This window comes from Colossoma macropomum, unplaced genomic scaffold (assembly GCF_904425465.1).
Source record: "Colossoma macropomum unplaced genomic scaffold, Colossoma_macropomum, whole genome shotgun sequence".
NCBI lineage: Eukaryota > Metazoa > Chordata > Actinopteri > Characiformes > Serrasalmidae > Colossoma > Colossoma macropomum.
The window spans coordinates 636,428-661,882 of record NW_023494792.1 but is presented as its reverse complement, the minus strand read 5'-3'; the positions used below and the strand labels follow the sequence as shown (position 1 = coordinate 661,882).

Here is a 25,455-nt window from a genome sequence, read left to right as displayed (position 1 = left end):
TGTGGTTCCTGACTCTGTTTGACTCACTGTGTCTATAAACATGGACTGAAGTACGTTAGCATAAAATTCAGCCTCCATGATGAACGTGGCTGCTGTTGTTAGCTATGCTAATGCACTTCAGTCCATGTTTATAGATAACAGAGTTCATACAGGGGTAAAAACCAAGTCTATTAGACATTAATTAATAGGAATTCCATGCATTTCTCAAATCCCTCCATAACTCAGTGTGTGAGATGTAATCAGAGTGGTTCAGAGAGGTTTGGTGTGAAATGGTTCAGATGTCTTTACAGTGGTGGTGATAGGAACCAGGGGTCGCCATGACTACAACACAAATATAGACATTTTATTTACTATCCAGAACTACCAGTGAACCTACACGAGTCTTCTGAGTTTATATGGAATGTTGATGATGGAAAATAGTGGAAAATCTGAAATAATAAGTTTTCTTTGGGGACTATTTTGCCTCACAGCGCCCTGCATGTATCCCTCCACCATGGATGGAGTTTAAGTTCTCTAAACTATCATAAAACAGTGTCTCAGTCATCAGGCAGTGAATTCATAACCATTTCACTGTAGGAACTTTCTGTGAGGGAGCTTTTAGAGGTGGACGTCTGGTTCCTATCACCACCACTGTGAACAGCTCTGACTCTGACTGATTACTCTAGAAATTGAACCATGACTTTGTTTACGTCTTAATCATTTAATTATGCAGATAGGCATTGCAGTTAGCACCATGCTAATCGGTGGGGTATTAGCTTCTATCAGTTGTTAGCTACATTAGCCTCCAATGCTAAAACTAAATAAGCAAACTTAAGACACTAAACACAACTTGGCTGTCGGTGTGAAGGGTGGATTTTGGTTAAATCTGATTCTTTTGGCCAAACTATCGCTTTAAATCATAAAACGTTCCTGTTGTTTTTGTTTTTGTGGTTATGTAACGTGACTCTGCTGAACATGTGGTTCCAGCAGGAGGAACGCTCTGTTTTCTCCTGAGGGCAAGTGTAAAATAATGAAAACCACAGAAGCTGTGGCATTCAGGCATGTGCCTGCCTCTGCCCCGGAGAGGGGCGTGTCAGGAAGTCAGAGCACTCACCCTCTCTCTCTCTCAGACAGTCGTTCAAACAGGAACACAAGCCAGAGTCAGAGTCCGATCAGAGCAGACTGCAGAGAACATGCCGGGGAAAAGAGTTTGTATCGTTGGATCTGGGAACTGGTGGGTATTTATTAGATCCATTAACACTATATTTACTCTACACTGCATTACTGTGATGCTCCTCAGTGCTGAAGCCACTGTGGTTTACTGTAAAGGGTTGGTCTGTTGTTTGTTTGGGTTCATGAAGGGGCTCAGCCATAGCTAAGATCATCGGCCACAATGTGAAGGCTTCGAACCGCTTCGAGCCGCTGGTGAACATGTGGGTGTTCGAGGAGACCGTCAACGGGAGGAAGCTGACCGAGATCATAAACACCGACCACGAAAATGTCAAATATCTGCCAGGACACAAACTGCCCAAAAATGTGGTAAGAGTCTGATTGCAGAGATAAAAACCTGGTTCTCCAACTGTTCTTCAGTGAAGACAAAGGTTATGTATACACTGTAAGGAATGGTTCTTCAGTTCAGGCTAAAAATGGACTTGACAACAAGCAATTTAACTGGTTTTATCTGACTTTGAACAAGCAGACTTTAGGTTTAGAGGCACCTTTTGGATCAATTCACACTTCAAAAAGTCTTTAAATGCACTGCTGCACTGTTCCTTTGAGAACGTACAAGGTTATGCATGGTTAAACGGCTCTTCAGCATGATAGAGAAGCTGTTCTATATGGTTTTAATGCAGCACCAAAAAGGCTCTGCTATTGGGTGTAAGTGAATTATGCAACTACTTTCACCACCTTTATTGCGAGAACGAGGGCCTGTCCTGACAGCTCAGGGTGCAGATAAGGAGACGCTGTCAGATAAACTGGTGAACTTTGTGAATGTGAATCACTAATCATGACCTTTGGTCCAGTTATGACCCCATTAACTCCTAACCCTGTAACCTCTCACATACATTAACATCACTTTAAGATGAGTAACTGACTCTAAATGTAGGTATTGTGATATAAACTGAGTCTGTTCTACGGTTTCTCATTAGGCTGAATGAATAACCGACTCTAAATGTAGGTATTGTGATATAAACTGAGTCTGTTCTACGGTTTCTCATTAGGCTGAATGAATAACCGACTCTAAATGTAGGTATTGTGATATAAACTGAGTCTGTTCTACGGTTTCTCATTAGGCTGAATGAATAACTGACTCTAAATGTAGGTATTGTGATATAAACTGAGTCTGTTCTACAGTTTCTCATTAGGCTGAATGAATAACCGACTCTAAATGTAGGTATTGTGATATAAACTGAGTCTGTTCTACAGTTTCTCATTAGGCTGAATGAATAACCGACTCTAAATGTAGGTATTGTGATATAAACTCCTGTTTCCTTGTCCTTTCAGATCGCTGTTCCAGATGTGACGGAGGCTGTAGCTGGAGCAGACATCCTCGTCTTCGTCATCCCCCATCAGTTCATCGGGAAACTGTGTGACCAGATGAAGCCTCACGTCAAACCAGGAGCCATCGGAATCTCACTCATTAAGGTCAGAACCAATCAGAATCTCACTCATTCAGGACAGAATCAATCAGAATCTCACTCATTAAGGTCAGAGTCAATCGGAATCTCACTCATTAAGGACAGAATCAATCAGAATCTCACTCATTAAGGTCAGAGTCAATCGGAATCTCACTCATTAAGGACAGAATCAATCGGAATCTCACTCATTAAGGTCAGAATCAATCAGAATCTCACTCATTAAGGACAGAATCAATCAGAATCTCACTCATTAAGGTCAGAGTCAATCGGAATCTCACTCATTAAGGACAGAATCAATCGGAATCTCACTCATTAAGGTCAGAATCAATCAGAATCTCACTAATTAAGGACAGAATTAATCAGAGTCACACTAATTAAGGACAGAATCAATCAGAATCTCACTCATTAAGGTCAGAATCAATCAGAATCTCACTCATTAAGGACAGAGTCAATCAGAATCTCACTCATTAAGGACAGAGTCAATCAGAATCTCACTCATTAAGGTCAGAGTCAATCAGAATCTCACTCATTAAAGACAGAGTCAATCAGAATCTCACTCATTAAGGTCAGAATCAATCGGAATCTCACTCATTAAGGTCAGAGTCAATCGGAATCTCACTCATTAAGAACAGAGTCAATCGGAATCTCACTCATTAAGGTCAGAACCAATCGGAATCTCACTCATTAAGGTCAGAATCAATCAGAATCTCACTCATTAAGGACAGAGTCAATCAGAATCTCACTCATTAGGGACAGAATCAATCAGAATCTCACTCATTAAGGACAGAGTCAATCAGAATCTCACTCATTAAGGACAGAATCAATCAGAATCTCACTCATTCAGGACAGAACCAATCAGAATCTCACTCATTAAGGACAGAATCAATCAGAATCTCACTCATTCAGGACAGAATCAATAAAAGAATGTTGGTTTAAACTCATGAGAACACAAAAAACCCAGAAAACTGAAAACTGTACTCATCACATTCACAACATTAATTTGTTATTTCTCTCTCTGTCTCTCTCTGTCTCTCTCTCTGTACTCTCTCTCTGTGTCTCTCTCTGTCTCTCTCTCTCTGTCTCTCTCTCTCTCTGTAGGGAATAGATGAGGGTCCTGCAGGTTTGACTCTGATCTCTGATATAATCAGGACTAAGCTGGGGATTGATGTCAGTGTGCTGATGGGAGCGAATATCGCTAACGAGGTGGCAGACGAGAAGTTCTGCGAGACCACCATAGGTACACACACACACACACACACACACACACACACACACTGTACACACACACACACTGTACACAGACACACTGTACACACACACACACACACACACACACTGTACACACACACACACACACACACTGTACACAGACACACACACACACACACACACACACTGTACACACACACACACACACACACTGTACACACACACACTGTACACACACACACACACACACATACACACACACACACACAAACACACTGTACACACACACACACTGTACACACACACACTGTACACACAGAAACAGCTTTAGTTTAGTTCTGACAGAGAACCAGTTCCAAGTTCCTTCTGCTCTATACCAACGCACGGTACTCCCCCGCAGTGGTCCCGCCTGCCCCAGTCCAGCTGTGATGTGGTGGTTCAGTAAATCATTTATCACAGCTGGATTGTGAGTTAAAACTCAGAACTGCCTCTAAAATAACAGCACCAGTAAAAGAGGATGAATTAAGAGTGGTTCAGTACCCGAGCGCTCGTTATGGAGATTCACCGTTCACTAATGAAAATTACTCTAATTTCTCAAACTGATTTAGTGCTGCCAGTGAAGAAGGGTAAAAATCCAGTGTTGCTAGGCTACCACTGCTGCCTGTAGAGTCAGGCATGGTGATCAGAGCAGGAAACTGCGTACTGCTGCTAACTAGCTAGCATTTAGCATGGAAAATAAAACGTAATATTTTGAATGTGGGCTACTGCTCATCTTTTCATTTGATATCATTTTATATATATATATTTTATATTATATTTTATATAATAATTTCTGCTGTTACATAATAGATAGATAGATAGATAGATAGATCACTTTACTAATCCCAGAGGGAATGTCATTTATTACAGCAGTACAAAGTTCAGTAAAGAGCAAAACAAGAGCAAACGTATTGCCATACGCTATTAAACAAATGCATAAATAGAAGTAAAGATATATAATAAAATATACTAAAATAACCATAAAATATAAGGTGCAGTATGAAAATAAGTAAGTACAATGGTATAAATATTATGCAGGTGACAATGCAGTGGTGCATGTAATGTCCAGTGAATGAACCGAGTGACTAAACACTGTAAACGATATTAAATGTTAATAGTTGTGCTATATGTAGTATGTATGGATGTATAAACAAAGTGGCAGTGCTATATGCAGTATGTATGGATGTATAAACAAAGTGGCAGTGCTATATGCAGTATGTATGGATGTATAAACAAAGTGGCAGTGCTATATGCAGTATGTATGGATGTATTAAATTAGGGTAATTAGGAAAAATCCACAGTTATTCGTCGTTTGCTCATTTTTCACACTCAAGTACTTGACCAGAGACTTTCTTGAAATGCCCATTAAAGTATATAGAATCCATCAATAAAAACTCCCGCAGAACCCCCAGGCTGCCCCTCCCACACTTATAAAAAAGCCAGTGGTGCTGCACAAACCTCACATAACCTGCTGTGATGTCATAAATATTTCCCTGACCACCAAAATAAAGGCTCCAAACATTTGTACCTGGGGCTGATAAGCTGATCACCCGAGCTCTGATAATATTTCAGTCTGCTGTGATGCAGCAATGTTTGTATCTGCTGCCATCTACAGGCGGTGAGTAAGTACTGCAACTTATGGACTCCGAGGGAACATTAGAGCTTTCTATTTCTGTCGAGGCAAGTTGAGATTTCACAGTCAGGGTCTGAGAGACCGCCTCCCACTTTTAACAGATGTACCTGCTTTAGTGAGGCGAACGTTTAGTACTTTTGTTTGCAAAGTATTTTTTTATGTTTAGTAGGTTCTGTTTAATGAAAACTTTCAGGATGTTGTTGGAATGAAGAAGTTTGATTAATCTTAATTTAGGACAGATGTTTTTTATTGTGTCACTTATTTTATATTATTTTATATTTTATTTGTGATCTAATGCTGGATATTATTCACTAGAAATGTCCAGTTTTATTCAGCACGGTGGCCGATGATGAGTTGGTTCTAAAAATGATGACGTGGTTCAGGTTGGGTCGGTCCTGGGCAGGACGTTTTCAGGCTGTATTCAGGTTCAGACCAAAATTTTAGGCCTCATTTAAGCTCTATTTTACTTGCTTTGTCTGTTGAGTTCACAGTAAATGTAGCATTTGTTATGCTTAGATTCTTATTGTTCTCGCAAGGACTTTTATTCTAAAAGCAGGGGCTAGTATTGAGTTGTTATGATAGCAGGCTTTAGAGGGGCTAGACGGCTAACGAGAAGAGCTATCAGTAGAGTCGTGAGCCCCTCTGTATTCTGTTTGCCTTGAGTTTCCAACAAAGTAGGCTGAACTGATGTCCCTACTTTCCCGGGGACAGTGCCCATTTTTGGTGGCCTGTTCCCACCTGGATCTGTGCCCGGAAATTGTCCCTGTTTTTAAATGTGAATTTAAAAACACAGCAGAAAGTCCTAAGAAAGACCTGCAGCAGAGCAGACAGGCAGACATCTCGCATTGAGCTTGTTTTGGCCAGCAGAGGGCGCTGCTGCTGCTCTCTACTGACCACTTCTACCACTCAGACGCCTAGTTTAACAGAACACTGCTGGGTAAAACTCCACAAGCTCACAAGTGTCCAGCGAGTCCACAACATCACCACAAATGTCTTTTCAGGACTCGAGGTGACCCAGGGGTTAAAGCAGGGGTGGAGTTACGGGACTGAATTGCTCTACCAGGTGATCGGTGGGCTCTGATTTGTACAGACAGACAGTCTAAGTGAATGTAGCTACACATAGATACACAAACAGAGCATCATTTTAAACTGCGTCACTTTTTCAGTCTCCATATATGACATGGCATATGCTGATAGCAGCGTCTCTGTCTGTCCAGAGCCGGAGCTGCCCAGGGGTGAGTTTAGGGTCTGGACATTGGGCTACAGCTTTTTTCTGTAGACTCGGGTCTCTTTTACTGCCAGAAGTTAGTTACTTAGTCGGTACCCAGTTTTATCAGTCGGCCTTCACCAGAGTTTATTACAGTACAGCAGTTACCATGGCCAAAATACTGGAAACTGGAACGGACCCTCTTTTAATTTCATAGATAAAGACGTTGGATATTTTAATGATATATTGACCACTGAAATGGAACTGAAATTTTAATTTCAGAATCTGGTCACCTTACAGTAAAGCTGAGTTATGGACCAGATCTTTGACAGACAACAGAGATAATCTAACCTAGTCTAATCTAATCTAATCTAATCTAATCTTCCACTCCAGAGAGAATATATCTCAGTGCAGGATTACTCACTAGAACAGAAAACAGCATAAATGTTTGTTTTACGAGTTTATCCTGAAGCTCTGTGTTTGTGTTGTGTGTGTCGTGTCTGTGTGTGTTTGTGTGTGTTGTGTTTGTGTTGTGTTTGTATTTGTGTTGTTTAGGGGCCGTTAATGAACAGAACGGTCACCTCTTTAAGGAGCTGATGCAGACTCCAAACTTCCGCATCACTGTGGTTTCCGAGAGCGACACTGTGGAGCTGTGTGGAGCTTTGAAGGTAACGTCCATCAACACTGTTTACGGTGATCAGATCAGACTTCACTTCATTATAAATCCAGGTGTAATCACACTTGTGATCAGATCAGGATCAGATCACTCACACAGCGTTCAGAGGATCAGACAGGGAGACCACATTCAACACAAGTATACTCACTTAGTTAGTATCCAGAACCTGTTGGGCATCAGTGTAATTTAGTGAGACATGGACTTGGACTAGTGTAGAGTTGTGTCCTGTAGTGTAGAGGTGTGTCCTGTAGTGTAGAGTAGTGTAGAGTTGTGTCCTGTAGTCTAAAGTAATGTAGAGTAGTATAGAGTTGAATGAAGTTGTGTCCTGTAGTGTAGAGGTGTGTCCTGTAGTCTAGAGTAGTGTAGAGTTGTATAGAGTTGAATGAAGTTGTGTTCTATAGTCTAGAGTAGTGTAAAGTTGTGTCCTGTAGTGTAGAGGTGTGTCCTGTAGTCTAGAGTAGTGTAGAGTTGTATAGAGTTGAATGAAGTTGTGTTCTATAGTCTAGAGTAGTGTAAAGTTGTGTCCTGTAGTGTAGAGGTGTGTCCTGTAGTGTAGAGAAGTGTAGAGTTGTGTCCTGTAGTCTAGAGTAATGTAGAGTAGTATAGAGTTGAATGAAGTTGTGTCCTGTAGTGTAGAGGTATGTCCTGTAGTGTAGAGAAGTGTAGAGTTGTGTCCTGTAGTCTAGAGTAGTGTAGAGTTGAATGAAGTTGTGTCCTGTAGTGTAGAGGTGTGTCCTGTAGTGTAGAGAAGTGTAGAGTTGTGTCATGTAGTCTAGAGTAGTGTAGAGTTGTATAGAGTTGAATGAAGTTGTGTCCTGTAGTGTAGAGGTGTGTCCTGTAGTCTAGAGTAGTGTAGAGTTGTATAGAGTTGAATGAAGTTGTGTTCTATAGTCTAGAGTAGTGTAAAGTTGTGTCCTGTAGTGTAGAGGTGTGTCCTGTAGTGTAGAGAAGTGTAGAGTTGTGTTCTGTAGTCTAGAGTAGTGTAGAGTTGAATGAAGTTGTGTCCTGTAGTGTAGAGAAGTGTAGAGTTGTGTCATGTAGTCTAGAGTAGTGTAGAGTTGTATAGAGTTGAATGAAGTTGTGTCCTGTAGTGTAGAGAAGTGTAGAGTTGTGTCCTGTAGTGTAGAGTAGTGTAGAGTTGTATAGAGTTGAATGAAGTTGTGTCCTGTTGTATAGAGTAGTGTAGAGTATATTTTTGTAGTTCTGTAATCTTGTATAGAACATTGTATTGTCATAGTTATACACAGTTCTGTTCTGTAGTGTACAGTATTGTATTGTATAGAGTTGACTTGTGTCCTGTGCTTGGGGAGCTCGGCTGGGGGGGGGCTTGGAGCTTACCTGTTGAACGCTTACCTGTCGAACGCTTCACTGGCCCAGAGTGAAGAAGGCTTGGTAACGTTTTCCTTTACAGCCCCCAAAGTTCTAGACAGTAACAGGTAAGTGTGAGGTACAAACTCAAAGTACTAGATAATTATTTTGAGAAATGCAATGGGCCAGTAAAAGCATTCTAACAAGTTCTAGCAACAGGCAAGAAACACGTGTTTATCGTAAGTTCCTGGTAATAAAACTGAAACGATTTATGTGTTGATGTTGTTTTACACGGGAAAGAAAAATCGTATTGCATTTCTTTGAACAGTGTAAACAGAATCTGAGGTAAATCCAGATATGATCCAGAAATCAGTCTTTCACACTGTTTGGTCACCCCCTAGTGGTGAAAGTTCAGTACTACAGTCCAACGGTCACACGTTCTCCTGTCTGTGTGTGTTCTAGAACATCGTGGCTGTAGGAGCAGGGTTCTGTGACGGTTTGGGTTTCGGTGATAACACTAAAGCGGCGGTGATCCGTCTGGGTCTGATGGAGATGGTGGCGTTTTCTCGGCTCTTCTGTAAGAACACTGTTAGCTCCGCCACCTTCCTGGAGAGCTGCGGCGTTGCTGACCTCATCACCACCTGCTATGGAGGACGCAACCGCCGCGTCGCTGAGGCCTTCGTCACCTCACACAAGGTCAGACTCACGTCCACACATACAGGGTGGGCCACACCTCCAGGAAGGGACTGGTTCTGAAAAAAGGACCTCTTAGCTAAAGCGTGTTACGCTAATGATGCACTTTCAGCTTCACTGCTTCCTGTAAAATACAGAAAACGTGGAGAGACTCTCTGTTATTCCGATTCTCAACTGTGGAGCTCAGTTCACCTTTTATTAAGTTATTGAGTCGCAACCCAAATGTTAAGAAGAGCCATTTTATCCGTTCAACAAAAATCAAACCACAACATTTTATGTTCATTTTACCATCATATCTGTAAATATGTCTCAGTATGTGCTGATATACTAGTATAGAATAAAAATATAATAAGAATGAAAACACAGACTTACTTTGCTCTGCTTTAATCTTTAGCTCAGCTGTAGCTGCTTTTCTCACATCTCCAGCAGGAAACTTTTCCTCAGAAGTAGAACAGTTTCTTGAAAAAAAGTCTGTCAACGTTTGACTTTTTATGAGTCGCTTCTCATTCACCAGCTTTTTGTTCGAATTTTTCCGTTCCACCTTAAATGGTGGCTGAGACACCAGAATGTAACTGCTGCACCATTTAAGGTGACAAGAGAATTCGAACAAGAAGCTGGCGAAATGAGAAACTGACTTCAGCTTTACAACGTTTTAGTGTTTCAGTTTCTTGTTGCAGATTAAACGTATCAGGAAACCAGCTGGAGTGATTATAAACACAAATAAGTCCATTAGTCTCTAAATTATCGATGTTCATCTTAAATCTCTCTCTTTGCCATTTCGTTAGCTACTAGCTAGGCGAGACTGTTGTCTGTGTCGCTATGGTGACCAGCAGTCTGCGCTGATCTTCAGGGTTAAAGGGTGAATCAGCAGTTCTACATTAACTCCAGAGTTTAAGACCATTTACTGTTAAACTGTGTTGAACGATCAGCAGAGCTTTATTTTACTGTAAAGGAGGATTATTTTATTTTTACCTTCAAATCTGATTCAGCTGTGGAGCCAGCAGGGGGCAGTGAAAGAGCCACATGTTGCCGATCCCTGGGCGAGACAGTCGAGCTCAGAGCTCACTTTTAATAAACATCTGAAAACTCAGCGCTTCCTTAAAGCTGTACGTCTCTTTGGTGTTTATTTGTTTAATCTCGTCTGTTATTGTTTTGTCTATTTACTGTAAAACATTACCAACCATCTGTAAAGCACTTCCAGCTGCCACCAGCATAAAGTGCTCTATAAATAAAGATATTATTATGTTTGTTATTAATTTAAATGGAGAGCTTCAGCCAGCAAACTCTGCCTCGCAGCGCAACGAGTTTCAACTGCAAATTTAATAATATGGATATAATCGTCATGGATTCGTTGTTTATCTACCTTAACAGATGGATTTAGGTTTTATAAGTGACTGTTGACAGTGAATATGTGGACTGGAGACGTATGACTGGGTGTAGACTGCATGGTTTAAGCAGTACTCAGTGTTAAGGTCACCTGTTCAGGTAGCTAGCCTGCTAGTGAGACCGAGCAAGCTAACTTTCTAACTCGCGTGGACGAGCGACGTGTTCTGAAAGTGGTTTCCTCCTGCGTTTTGCGTTTTCCTGACTGTCCCAGCTTTTTCTGGAGTTGGGTTTGTATCTGTGGTTGTTGATAGAGCGCAGTGTTGCAGTCAGTAAACAAACTGAGGCTGTAGTTTGTGATAAAGTGTGAAATTAGTATTTCGATCGTAACCAATGAAGAGATTTACGTTGTAAAATCTCCTTTTCAAATATTTACAAAGGAAAAATGCAAAGTACAAGATATAAGCGTTATTTATTGAAGATTTTGGATAGTCAGTATTCACAAACACAGATCACATACATATTATAACATAATGCAGAACATAACATTACACACAAAGCAGATAATAAAGCAGATCCTTCAATGTCTGGAATTCTTTAGAAACAGCCCAACATCGTCTTGCAAACATCTTTCCCAGAATCTTTGTTTTTCTGATGTTTTTATTTGAAGAATAATGAGTGTTTACTGGTGTTTGTTGGTTTCGCGTCGTAGTCCATAGCAGAGCTGGAGGCAGAGCTGCTGAACGGTCAGAAGCTCCAAGGTCCACAAACATCTGCTGAAGTCTACAAGATCCTTCAGAAGAGGAGCATGGTGGATAAGTACGTCACCTTCATCACCATCACCTTCATCATCTTCATCACGTAACTGTGTGTATAGACTGTAAAGTTAGCGTGCTGTGTATTCACACTAGTCTTGTGTGTGTGTGTGTGTGTGTAGGTTCCCCCTGTTTGTCTCGGTCTATCAGATCTGTTTCGAGGGAAAAGATGTGAAAGAATTCATCAAATGCCTCCAGAACCATCCACAGCACATGTGAACACGTGGAACGTTCTGGAGCACCGGAACCTCCTCTACACATCGCAGGAGGAGCCCAATCTCTACCAGCCCTGATTTAGCTGCACTGTAACTCTTACTTACACTAAAGAACCACAGGGGGCGTCATCCACACTAATACTGATACGGTTACGTCGACTTCAGCCTGTTTAAATCCATCCTTTTAGCGTTTTACATTGTTTTAAACAGAAGCTTTCAGTCCACACGAGCGTTTTACAGCAGTTTCCACATTCGCATTTTTATACTGTGCTTAAAAGATTTGGCCCTAATTAGTATTTTTACAGTGTTTTCAGAAGATTTTCAGTCCTTATAAGAAATCCATTCATATTAGCGTTCCAGAAACAACGAGTTCTCAGTTTACATCAGCAATTTTACATTGTTTCAAATGTTTTTGGTCCATATGAACATTTTTACAGTGTTTTCAGTCTAATTTAAGCATTTTTACGCTGTTTAAACATGGTTTTTGGTCCACATTAGCATTTTTACAGTCGTGTTCCACATTAGCATTAGCAGTTTTAAATCAAAAATTGGTTCCAATTAGCATGTTTACACTGTTTTTAAAAAAAAGTAACTAGTCCTTATTAAAAATTCATTCACATTAGCCCTTTTGCATTCTGAAAACACCCAATTTTCAGTCTATATTAGCATTTTTGTATTGTTTACAGTCTAATATTGGCAATTTCCACATTGTTTAAAAATGTTTTTGGACCATGATAGCATTTTAACAGCTGTTTTCAGACTAATTTTAGCATTTTTACATTGTTTAAAAATTATTTTGGTCCACATTAGCATTTTTACAGCTGTTTTCCACATTAGCATTAGCAATTTTGTGCCAAAATTGGTTCCAATTAGCATTTCTCCAAGGTTTAAAAAAAAGGAACTGGTCCTTGTTAAAAACCCATTCATATTAGCACTTTCACATTCTGAAAACAGCCAATATTCACGCTACATTAGCATTTACATTGTTTTCAGTCTAATATTAGCATTTTTCACAGTGTTTAAAAATGTTTTTGGTCCACATTAAAATTAGCAATTTTATACCAAAAATTGGTTCCAATTAGCATTTTTACACTGTTTAAGAAACTAGTCCTTATTAAAAATTCATTTTAAATTCAGAAAACAAACAATTTTTAGGCTACATTACATTGTTTTCAATGTAATATTAGCATTTTTTGCATTGCTTAAAAATGTTTTGGGCCACATTTTTTACAGCTGTTTCCCACATTAGCATTAGCAATTTTATACCAAAAATTGGTTCCAATTAGCATTTTTTTTCACTGTTTTAAAAAAGTAACTAGTCCTCATTAAAAATCCACCAAAACCAATTCTACATCACTCTACATTAGCATTTTACATCGTCTTCAGTCTAATATTGGCATTTTTTCACATTGTTTAAAATGTTTTTTGGACCACTTTAGCATTTTTACCTTGTTTTAAATTCCATCCACACTGAAATGTGAAGAGCATGTTAGCTGAGCCAGTTTACACCATTTTAGTTTCTGTTGTGTGCTGAGCTACAGACGGCTGAGCTAAACCACAGGACCATGTCGTAATCAGAAGTGGTGCATTTGTACTGAACGCTGCTGTGTTCAATGGTAAAAGAGCGACCAACTGGAAAAATCAGTCAAGTATGGAAATCATCGCTTTAATAAACAGATCTATGGATATTAGTGTGGATGACACCTGAACCCCAGCGTGATGTTCCACAGGTGAGGCTTCACGCCTGAATATAAACACCTCTCACTGCTGTAGAGCTGCTCCAGACGCACATCAGAGTCCAGCTGAAGACCAAAGGCATCATCTCTGTAGTCTTTATGCTTCGTATTAACAGGTTTTAATGTATACTGAGGCTGTGCTGCGCTAAAACTCGTCCCATCTTAAATTTCTCAGGACATGATGAAGTTAAACGCACAAAAGAGCTTCTTACAATCATGTTTTATTACAGTACAGGTTTAATGATCCAGTGACAGGTTTCCTAAATGCAGAAGCTGCTGATTTTAGCCTCAAATTCTGTTTTTTTTTTTCCATTTCTAACGTCTTGATGATCTGAATTAGGATTATTATGGCAGATAAAGCACTAAATCCTGCGGTGTTTGGGTTTTAAGGACTCTATCAGTCTGTATTTGTGTTATTAACTGAATTATCATATCACATAAGTCAGTATAACGTCATTATCAGTGACGTATCAATGACGGAGTCCATGTCTCTGATCAATTTTGCACTGCCTTTGCTAGACAATTTGCTTTAGCTACTGAATCATGCTGCCCTGACGCTGCACATGGTGAAACCTTCCAAATGAACAGTTAAAAAACAAAAACAAATCACAACACATTCAGTTACTCCACCAGTTAGCCCAGTTAGCACAGTTAGCATGCGTCATCGTTCTGGCCATCTAAAATAATCAGTTAGTTAGCCAACATCGGTACTGAGGAAGTGATTAGCAACGTAGCTATTAGGATCATGCTAACAGCAGGCTAACAAAGCGCTAGCAGACGTTCAAACAGCTACATGCTAACGTCAGCTAGCCAGTTATGCTAACAGTTTGTTTTATCATTAAATCAGTACTTTTATTACTTTTATTATTACAAAAGTCATTCAGAGCGGGTTTTCACTGTTCACAGTGGTGGTGATAAGAACCAGACGTCCCCCTCTAAAAGCTCCCTCACAGAAAGTTCCTACATGAAATGGTTATGAATTCACTGCCTGATGACTGAGACACTGTTTTATGATAGTTTAGAGAACTTAAACTCCATTCATGGTGGAGGGATACATGCAGGGCGCTGTGAGGCAAAATAGTCCCCAGTTATGTTCACTGGACACCAATGAATAAGCAGCATTTTCCAACAGATGTAAATCCGTCCTCTGATTGGTTTACTAGTTCAAAAGATTTTGACTGAAATCAGTTTAAATGATGATCACATGACACATCATCTGCATTTTGATTGGCTGATTCGTGACACTTAAAGTAGAGACGGTTGGTCAAGTACAGGAGGTTTTACGTTATACGCCACGAATTACATTTAATTTCAGGTAATTTAAAACATAAAAAGTGTGCTGAATGTTTCTCCGTGTAAGTCCAGCCTGCTCTAGAGCCGAGTTTGTAACGGAACGGTTCTCTAGCTTCTCCATTTCTGCTGTACGTGTGCTCACTCTTTATTTTTTAATGCGCTCATATTTCCTGCTAATTGATGAATAATGGCTCCTCGAGGCCGTACGACACTATGGGCTGAGCTCTCAGGGCTGAGAAACGCACAATGAGTCTTAACTGCTTTTTGAAATCACAACCTTTTATTAAAATAAACGTTTTACAATCTGGGAACAGATTTCTGTAAAATAATCTTTAATAAATATGTAATAAAAGTGTCGATCTGCTTTTCTCTGATTCTGCACCGCAAACACACTGAAAATAAAACCAGCTCAGATCAAACACAGCAAGCATAGCACCAAAAAAGCAAAATAAAAGTCCTTCTCAAACACAGAGAGAGAAACATCAGACGAGGACAGAGTGATTCAGAAACTGAGAGATGATAGAATGATGATGAGAGGAGGGGAGGGTGTGATCAGATGGTGGGGAAGATGGCGAAGTTGGCGATTCCACACTGGTTCTTGTTTCGGGCCATTCGGACAAAACCATTCTCTCCCCACGCAGAGCCCCAACTGGGAAAAAAAGAAATATATATATATATATATATATATATATATATATATATATATAAAGAGAGAGAGAGAGAGAGAAAGAGAGAGATACACTTATTAAAATATTAAAATATTACTTTGTAAGTATAAATATACTGTAGAAATATCTGCTGGTCTTTAAAAAGTATATAAATTAAATCAAATAAAAAGTTATATATAAATATAGGCTTTAATACATCAACACTTTCAGGACAAACATTGTGTTTCCATTTTTGTTGTTTTTATTATTTGAAAACACTGGCTGCCTTTTACACTGTGTTAAAAAAAGAAAGGGCCAATAGAAACGCTGTATTTCTAAACATTTATCTGGTTTTAAGTCATCTCATCTAATGAAAGTGTCCTGCTCCATTGGCATCATTTGAAATAACACACTTTAGCTGGATAACATTCCTTAAAAAACATAAAAATGCATAGAAATTGGTTGTGTGATCTCATACCATTTTCGGGATGAAAAACATCAGATATGTTGGCCAGTTTTAAGGTGTTTTCACTCGCTGAGATATTATTGCAGTGCATAATTTGAAAACAAAATTAGATACATAAACAGACAGACAGACAGACAGATGAATAGAAGGACAGATAGGCTGAAGTGCGTATATACAATATATAAAAAAATGAGTGCCTCATCCAGTTTGGTCATTTGGGCTCAGTTCTCATATCTGACCACCAGATGTCGCCACAGCATCACCATCAGAGTGTGTGTGTGTGTGGAGTGACACTAAGAGGATCAGTGTGAGCTGAGAGTGAACAGTGGAGTGTGTTTTACCTGTTCTTGATCAGCCAGTAGTCTTGACCCTTATCCTGTCCGTATCCCACCACCAGCACAGCGTGATTCACAGAGCGAGGGTCGCACGCCGGGTCGTCATAGATACCTGAACACACACACAGTCGCCTTAGTGTAGTCTCTTCACCACGGACAGCACGGAGAAAATCAGCTGTGTGAGTGTGTGTGTGAGTGTGTGTGTGTGTGTGTGAGTGTGTGTGTGAGTGTGAGTGTGTGTGTGAGTGTGTGTGTGTGAGTGAGTGTGTGTCTTACCGCTCTTGTATCTGTGGAATGAAGCCAGTTTGGCGTTGATTCCCACAGAAATCGGCCCCACGGTGGCCACAGCGTGCATCATCACAAGCTCATTGCGAGGCAGAATCTGGAAACCAGAGCAGTACCCAGCTTTCCCCTTCACTGCGTAACGACACGTACCATCCTACACAACAACACACAGTGATAACACAACGTTACAACAACCAAAACACAACGTTACCACACTGACACAGTATCACAACAACGTGTAAACTGTTGTCAGCCCGTCTTTCAAGTGATTGATAAATCATAGTTTGTTTACGTTTTGCGCTGACAGGCAGACCTGCCCTGGGGGTGATCCACAAAACTGGATTTCTCAGTTAGCTGGATAACTTAAGCCCAAAGATAAGGACTGTCCAATGGGAATGTCCCTCGGCTCTGTTCCTATTGGACAGTCTTGACCTTGAGCTGAAGTTGTGCTTTGTGAAGCCCCCCCCGATTCCTCACTAGTTGTCAGTGACTGTGACCGAGTACCCTGTGCTCGTAGGGGTAGAAGCTGTCCGAGTCGATGCCCTTGTTCCGGATGATGTAGGTGAAGGACTTGCTGAGGTAGCCCCCTCTGCAGCCGTGGTTGCCGACGGTGACACTGCAGTCCACCAGGTTCTGTGGACTCAGAGGAACCAGACGGCCGGTTTTCTTCTTCATCTGACCTTCCAGAGCCCCGACCGCACTGAAGGCCCAGCAGGAGCCGCACGGACCCTGTAAGCAAACCATACAGGGAGAGACGGTCAGACGTGGTCTGTAGTGCTGTATCTGGGACACTAGGGGGAGACAAAAGCACATCTGGCATTATTTTGTGCATGATTATTATTATTTGTCTTATTTGTTCAAATGTAATTATTTACTATATATTTAACATATATATCGTATATACAGTCAGAGCTCATTTATCATATATATCATGTATACAGACAATGAGCATATATATCATATATATAATACGTACAGTCAGTAAGTGTTTATAACGCATATCGTATATACAGTCAATAAGTGAATATATCATTTATTAAATATACAATCTTTCAATGTATATAATATGTACCACAAATATAGCCAGTGAGTGTATATATCATATATCATATTTACAGCCAGTGAGTGTATATATAACATGTATATTATATAAACAGTAAATGACCATATATCAAATATATAATCAGTCGATGAGTGTATATATCATATATATCATATATACAGTCAATGAGCCTATATATCATATACACAGTCAATGAGTGTATATATCATATATCAACTTGTATAATCTCCATAGAAAAGCACTGACCAATAGAATGGGACACTCTGGAGCAGCTGCCCATGATCCTAAGATCTCCACGCCCAGTGCCCAGCGTGGGCCAGAGGGGTATAAAGCCCCCCAGCATTGGGCTGTGGAGCAGTGGAGCTGTGTTCTCTGGAGTGATGGAGCTCCTTCCAGTACCTTTGGGATGATTATTCATCCAGAACTGACCATCCAACATCAGTACCTGACCTCAATAATGCTCAATCAAATCCTCACAGCAATGTTCCAACTAATATTAAGCCTTCCCTGCAGCACAAACTCACTATGAGCACCCTTCGTTTCAGAGCAGCTGGTGTACACAAACCCTGTGTCCACATTGAGATCATCTCAAATGTGTAGTACTATATCTCAGCCACCAGAGGGAGACAGAAAACACACTTTACCCTCAATAGAGCGGGTGTGGATCACTCACCTGGTTCCGGACGGGAGTGACCAGGCCCTTCTCGGTCCAGTCCATTCTGGGAGGAGGGAGAGATCCACTCAGGAAGGAGAACGTGTGGTTCACTTCATGAAGAGCAGGACGTTCCTCTATCAGCCCGTTCAGCTGAGCGTTCACTTCTTCTGCAGACTGATACACACACACACACACACACACACACACACACACCATTAAACACACACACACACACACACACACACACACCATTAAACACACACACACACACACACACACCATTAAACACACACACACACTTGATTAATTGAAGTGGTGGCTTTTTCACTGAGCCAATGCAGTTTTAATCTACTTTTTACTGCAATGGAAACGACTTTATTTCATTTTCAAGCAGTGCTTTAAAGATGTAACCCATCTTGCAAAGTAAACGTATTTAATGTTATTAAATAAGGATGAAACAGACGCAGCCCAGCCTCAATCACCACACTGGGATACGCGTTTTAGATATTATCATATTTCATTAAAGCTGTGTTTGTGTGCTCGTTTATGATGCAGTGAGTTCCACTGTTAGTCTACTGTTCATCGTCTACTGTTCCTCAGGTTTATCACAGTTTATTCACCACAGCTTCAGTTACGAACACAGATCACAGCACTACAGTTCAAACTGAGCTGATCCAGCTAGATATAGTAGTGGACTGTACCATGTCTGAGAGTGAGGGGGTCAGTAATAGACTGTACCATGTGTGAGTGTGAGGGGGTCAGTAATGGACTGTACTATGTCTGAGTGTGTATGGAGGCAGCTGTAGACTGTACCATGTCTGAGTATGTGAAGGGGTCAGTAATGGACTGTACCATGTCTGAGTGTGTGAGGGGGTCAGTAATGGACTGTACTATATCTGAGTGTGTAAGGGGGTCAGTAATGGACTGTACCATGTGTGAGTGTGAGGGGCTCAGTAATAGACTGTACCATGTGTGAGAGTGTGAGGGGGGTCAGTAATGGACTGTACTATGTCTGAGTGTGTATGGGGGCAGCAGTAGATTGTACCATGTCTGAGAGGTGGTTGATTCCCATGGTGTAACTTCTTCTTCCTGCTGAAGCTGCTTCGTTGTGTTTCATCACATCCTGAACGTTCTTCTTCCAGACAGCTCTCCTACACACCTCCTCCCTCTGACACACACAAACACAACACACAGAGCTGCTTCTGTCAGAAACCTCAGATTAATACCTCACTGAGGACGGAAAAATAAGTAATACATTCTCATTCGTAACGCTGCCCCTGCTGTAATGTTACCACTACAACGACTTCAACTCTGTCAAACCAGGAAGCATCAAAAGAATCAGTCGTGTCTCCTGCTCAGGTTCTTTGTAATTTTTTCTGTTTTAATGTATTTAACTGTTGAAAATATGTATATAATTGCAGGGCTGGTCTGAACATTTTACAGGCTTTGAATACTTGTAGGCTTTTCTGAACGAGTACTCAAATTAAAAGTATTCTGATGGGTTCTAAAGCATTAAAGTTTAGAGAACTTACATACATGTTTAGTAGCTTAATCTTGCTCTTGTGGGCCTTAATGTACATGTACAAATGTGTCTTGTGAATACATTCCCACTTTAGCAAAATTGTGTTCAGTTTTTCTGTGTTTGAGTCAGAGAAACTTATAAAAAGAAAGCTAACCACCAAGCACAAGCTAACTACTAAAAAGAAGCTAACTACCAAGCAAAAGCTAACCACCACTAGAGAGCTAACTACCAAGCACACACAAATGACCAAGCAAAAGTGAACTACTAAGCAAAGACTAACCACCAAGCAAAAGCTAACTATGTGAAACCAAACAAACAAGCGAAAGCTAACCAAGCGAAAGCTAACTACCAGGTGAAAGTTAACCAAGTGAAATCTAACCACCAGGTAAGAGCTAACCATGTGAAAGCTAACCACCAAGCGAAAGCTACCCAAGAGAGAGCTAACCTGGGCCCAGTTTCCCTAAAGCCTCTTAGTGTTAATATCATCTTAAGTGGAGAGAGAGAGTGTTCAGTGTGGTGCTCGCTCTACCATTTAAGAATAGTCTTTGCGCTCAGGTACTTTTGTGAAACCCAGCCCTGTTAATCAGAACTGAGCTATCCAGAACCTCCGGTCGTCTGTTTGTTTCACTCCAGCGTTCCCTGGAAGGAGATCCAGTAGTACAGTGAATAAGAAGCTTCGTTAAAGAGTCACCACGGGAGTGTCGAACTGAGGGATGTCAATCAAGCATGCTCATTAGAATATTAGGCCACACCCAGATAGACCTGATCAGTTTTACAGCGTAGCGTTATAATTCTGTCTATATTCAAAGTGGAGAAACAGAAACAAGGAAACAAACGAAACACTCCTGGATCCATCCGACAGCCCCGGTGTGTGTGTGTGTGTGAGTGTGTGTGTGTGTGTGTGTGTGTGTGTGTGTGTGTATTCTCACCGTACTGCTGTACGTTTTGTTGAATTCGGTCTTCCAGGACGTCCAGTAACCGTCTAAACTGAACTCACAGTGGGCCGGAACCAGCAGGAGAACCAAACACAGCGCAGAGAGAACCATCCCTGCAGACACACAAACAAACACACACACACACAACCACAGCCACGAGTCAGAGACAGTTTAACAGCTGCATGAAAGTGTCAACATCACAGCACTTTACTGCTTCCTGTACAGCACACACACACACACACACACACACACTCTCTCTTACACTGGTCACACACACACACACACACACACACACACACCTCTCTTACACTGGTCACACACACACACACACACACACACACACACACACACTCTCTCTTATATCTCGCTATGGTGTGTAAAAGTCACATCAGGCCATTTCCGCCCTCAAACTAGCACATAAAAACAAATAGCTTGCTTAATAAATAAATAAATAAATAAATAAATAAATTCATAAAATCAAACTTCAGTTTTCAGTAATTAAAATCAGGTGCAAAGCAAAGTTCGTTGTCTAAAAGCGAGCACAGCGCCTCCCCACAGCACCACACCACTTTAAACGTCTCCAGGTCAGACATGCACTTATAATAGTTCAAATCAATTAGAACCCTTGATTGACAAAGACAGCGAGATAGAGAGAGAGAGAGAGAGAGAGAGAGACAGAGAGAGAGAGAGAGAGAGAGAGAGAGAGAGACAGGGAGACAGGGAGAGAGAGAGAGACAGAGAGAGAGAAAGACAGAGAGAGAGACAGGGAGAGAGAGAGAGACAGAGAGAGAGAGAGAGAGAGAGAGAGTGTTGAACTGTAGTAGAACTCTGAATATGGGGGGCCATTTAGGGTGAAATACTCTGAAACACTCACACACTACTGGAACACTTGCTTATTTCACGCTATATAGACAAAAGTATTGGGACACCCCTCCTAATTACTGAGTTCAGGTGTTTTCAGCCACACCCACTACTAACAGTCACTATTATTGTAAAATGGAAGCATCTAGGAGCAACAACAGCTCAGCCATGAAGTGGTCCATGGTGGTCTAAACTGGTCTAAGATGATCTATGCTGGTCTAAGCTGGTCTAAGCTGGTCTAAACTGGTCTATGCTGATCTATGCTGGTCTGAGCTGGTCTAAACTGGTCTAAGCTGGTCTATGCTGGTCTAAGATGGTCTATGCTGGTCTAAGCTGATTTATGCTGGTGTAAAATGGTCTAAACTGGTCTATGCTGGTCTAAGCTGGTCTAAACTCATCCATGCTGGTCTAAGGTGGTCTAAGATGATCTATGCTGGTCTAAGCTGGTCTATGTTGGTTTGTGCTGGTCTATGCTGGCCTGTGATGGTCTATGCTGATTTATGATGGTCTATGCCTGTCTAAGCTGGTCTGCGCTGGTCTAAGATGGTCTAAACTCATCTAAGCTGGTCTAAGATGATTAATTTTGGTCTATGCTGGTCTGCGCTGGTCTATGTTGGTTCGTGCCAATTGGGTCTATGACGGCCTATGCTGATTTATGAAGGTCTATGGCAGTCTATGATGGTCTGTGCCAATCTGTGCTGGTTTGTACCAATCTATGCTGGTCTATGCTGGTCAGTGCTGGTCTATGATGGCCTATGCTGATTTATGAGGGTCTATGCCAGTCTACGATGGTCTGTACCAATCTGTGCTGGTCTATGCTGGTTTGTACCAATCTGTGTCTATGTTGGTCTAAGATGGTCTATGCCGGTCTATGTTGGTCTATACTGGTCTATGTTGGTCTATGCTGGCTTATGCTTGTCTAGTGCTAGTCTGGTTCTAATTTAGCTGGTCACCCCGATGGTCATGCTGGTTGACCAGCATAGCACATACCAGCATCCCAAACACAACATATGCTGATTTTGGTGGTGTCTATGCTGGCTTTTGGCCCTCAGCTCACCACGAACATTTCACCCTGGACCCCTAAGACAAAACGTTTAAAGGTTTGATTTCCATTTTGCTGCTGTAAACACAGTCCTGTAAATGAACCCACACACATACAGCAGGTGGAACCTTACTGACCGCTCTATTAGGAACAAAGATGCGGCAACAGGTCCGCTGTGGAGGCCAGAGGTTCTGCAGTGTACAGCTGTCAGCTGTGTTGTAACTGTTCCTGTTGTGTTGTAACCACTGTTGAGCAGAACCGCAGGAGCACCACGACTCTACCACTCTGTTAACTCTGTTTTGCTGCTGTGTGTTAGCTGGGCTAGTCATGCTAACAGTCACTGTACACACATTACTGTACAACACCGATCATCACAGACTGATCGCAGGCTGAGTGCTCAGGCTGACTTCAGGCCAGTTTAACGTTCAGACCTGTAGATCTGATCACTCTACCATTTAAATTAAAATAAAAGTGTACCGTAGTGCAGCTTTAGCATCTGAGTCAGTTTAAAATCGGATAACTCACATGAATCTTATTACACTGAGCGTGTCAGAGCTTCTTACCTGAGCGTGTAGATAGACAGACACACAGACAGACGGATGGAGGGATGGAGGGGTGGATGGACGGACAGCTGTGTGCAGGTTTTGGTTGCAGTTCTCTGCTAAAAAGTCTGTAAAGAGGAAGTGAAGAGTTTCCTCTTATAACTGTTCACTCTCTCTCTCAGTTTCTCTCTCTACCCCCCCCCCTCTCTCTCTCTCTCTCTCTTTTAATCTCTCTGTCTCTATCTCTCTCATTCACTTTTTCTTGTTTACTCTATCTCCTTTGTTCACTCTCTCTTTCATTCACTCTCTTTTTCTAGTTCTCTCTCTCTCTCTGGTCATGTGAATATAGTTAGTGCTGATGAGGTACAGGAGGAGGATGATAGATGACAGTAAGACACAGAAACACGTTTGTTTTCTCTCAGTTTCAGTTCAGGTCAGCCAGCTTTACTAATGTCATCATATTTACTTACAAAATATCAAGACTCCAGCATAAAGACGTTCCCAATTCATTTAATAATATGATGTGTGTGTGTAAATATATAATATTCAGTGTCTTCTATGAATTATTCAGTGTCTACTATGAATTATTCAGTGTCTACTATGAATTATTCAGTGTCTACTATGAATTATTCAGTATCTACTATGAATTATTCAGTGTCTACTATGAATTATTCAGTATCTACTATGAATAATTCAGCATTACAAAAATCTCAGACTGAGAAAAATTACATACATATCGTTGTTGTAAACGATAGAAAACCTCGTATCTCAAAAATGGTAACTTTACACAAGAACTTTTTTCCAAGTCATTTTGGGTCGTTAGATTTAGTCCATTCATTATGAAATTTACATACAGTGTAAAAGGAAACAGCCATTTTCAAATGATGTCAAATTATTTGTCAAACGATTTGTTCAGACAGCAGTGATATATTTTTATATACACATTTGAGAACAGGTATCATTCTCTCCAGTGTACAGTGATATGTTTCTGTGTTTTGTGTGGATTCGCTTTGAGGGTTTTGTTTTTGGGGCAAGTTGCTCCTCTTAAAGCCCCTTTAAATGGTCAGGATCCACCAGCAGGTCCACAGTTTTATTACACACTTCTATCATCTAAGAATAGCTCAGCCAGTTTACACTGAATTCCCTGTAGTTACTGAATAATCAGCTGTGGGAGATAATATCACTGGGATTTTAAAGGGTTTAATGTCCTGTTTAAACTGCCCCCCCCCTCCTGTCCCAGGGGTTAATAGAGTTCACTCCTGCCCCCACCTGACTAACTGACCACGGATCACCTCATAAACAGCCCAGCTGGTCTGTTTTACATTGTAAAATTGATGACACTCTGTCATATTGGTATTATTGTGTATTATTTCTGTCAATCATATTAATAGATTTTACTTTTGAAGTTCACAAAGTGCTCTGCAGAGAGACTAAAACTAAATAGTCACATTTAGCTAAAAATCAAAGATAGTGAAACAAAGCAAAAAGGGGATTTTTTTGTACTTATTTAGTTAAGCTAGTATGTGTTAATGCTTTTCTGTGTCTTGTCTACTGTGTCTGTCTTCAAATATGGTAAATTTGCAGGAGATGGAAAAATTCAGATTATTCAGAATCATTCAGGATCATCTCTCTTGGTCCCTTAATCAAGAGACGCTCACACAGTATACAGAACTGGCAATTTATATAATGAGCTTTTGAAGTAACAGTCATTATCACACAGTGTAATGTGCCAGGGGTTTCGCCCTGAGTCAGGATTGAACTCACAAGCATTATGAGACGAATCACCTGGTGAACATGAGAGCACAGAGCAACTGAGAGTCGGGAGAAAGAAGCAAGACGGAAAAGAAACGAAAGGGGCTGAGAGCTGGGAAAACAACTAGACAAAGAATGAATTAGAAGGGGAATGTGGTAAACAAGGAAAGTGACTAGTGGTGGGAAGATTGAAGGGGATCGAACCCTCAATCATCGTGTTGCCAGACTTATATGCTACGCAGCTGGTGCCACTGAAGGGGCTTAAAAGGATGACCCGAACTAAGAGCTCCCCAAAACTGAAAGCGGAACCCCCTTCTTTCACCTCGCCCTTGCCTTTCCCTACACTCGGAGAGTGAGACACACTCCTAGTTTTTTTCTTTTTTTTTATACTTATGCTGAAGCACGACTAGAGAAAAGCAAAGACTCAAACCTTGACAGAGATACTGAGGTTACCGGCTGAGTCAGAGCAACGTGCTCGTAGCAGCGTGAACTCAAGACAGAGCGCTGAGCAGCGTGTGAGCACCCCTTAAGTAGGGAGCCCACAGCTGCTCTGCTCATCCCTAATTACTCAGTCCTGGCTCTCTG

The 25,455-nt window shown here is 41.0% G+C and overlaps 2 protein-coding genes across 3 annotated transcripts; one reads left to right on the top strand and one right to left on the bottom strand.

Annotated features, from left to right (window-relative positions):
- The first annotated feature begins 1,077 nt into the window (after positions 1-1,077).
- On the top strand, positions 1,078-14,360 carry gpd1c (glycerol-3-phosphate dehydrogenase 1c). The gene is made up of 8 exons (XM_036577900.1): positions 1,078-1,213; positions 1,341-1,518; positions 2,485-2,625; positions 3,717-3,855; positions 7,262-7,374; positions 9,153-9,386; positions 11,419-11,525; positions 11,644-14,360. Exons 1-8 carry the CDS (start codon positions 1,173-1,175, stop codon positions 11,738-11,740), a joined length of 1,050 nt encoding a protein of 349 aa, XP_036433793.1. The 5' UTR covers positions 1,078-1,172; the 3' UTR covers positions 11,741-14,360.
- Positions 13,709-23,308, bottom strand: ctss1 (cathepsin S, ortholog 1). 2 transcript variants are annotated; one of them, XM_036577912.1, is made up of 8 exons: positions 23,140-23,308; positions 20,668-20,786; positions 19,262-19,384; positions 18,235-18,390; positions 17,003-17,227; positions 16,490-16,652; positions 16,220-16,325; positions 13,709-15,414 (listed from the first exon to the last, which is right to left on the bottom strand). In XM_036577912.1, exons 2-8 carry the CDS (start codon positions 20,782-20,784, stop codon positions 15,318-15,320), a joined length of 987 nt encoding a protein of 328 aa, XP_036433805.1. In that variant the 5' UTR covers positions 20,785-20,786; positions 23,140-23,308; the 3' UTR covers positions 13,709-15,317. The 2 variants fall into 2 exon arrangements, with proteins under 2 accessions (XP_036433805.1, XP_036433806.1); XM_036577913.1 differs by lacking the exon at positions 23,140-23,308 and having other exon boundaries at positions 20,668-20,818.
- Positions 23,309-25,455: the final 2,147 nt, after the last annotated feature.

Bases quoted from the DNA above. Each gene is read 5' to 3' on its own strand.
- gpd1c (XM_036577900.1), top strand. From the start codon at position 1,173: ATGCCGGGGAAAAGAGTTTGTATCGTTGGATCTGGGAACTG. The intron at 1,214-1,340 runs GTGGGTATTTAT...GGGTTCATGAAG, and splicing joins ATCGTTGGATCTGGGAACTG to GGGCTCAGCCATAGCTAAGA. The intron at 3,856-7,261 runs GTACACACACAC...TGTGTTGTTTAG, and splicing joins GTTCTGCGAGACCACCATAG to GGGCCGTTAATGAACAGAAC.
- ctss1 (XM_036577912.1), bottom strand. From the start codon at position 20,784: ATGGTTCTCTCTGCGCTGTGTTTGGTTCTCCTGCTGGTTCCGGCCCAC. The intron at 19,385-20,667 runs GTGAGAATACAC...TGTGTGTGTCAG, and splicing joins ACAAAACGTACAGCAGTACG to AGGGAGGAGGTGTGTAGGAG. The intron at 17,228-18,234 runs GTGAGTGATCCA...GTTTGCTTACAG, and splicing joins TCACTCCCGTCCGGAACCAG to GGTCCGTGCGGCTCCTGCTG.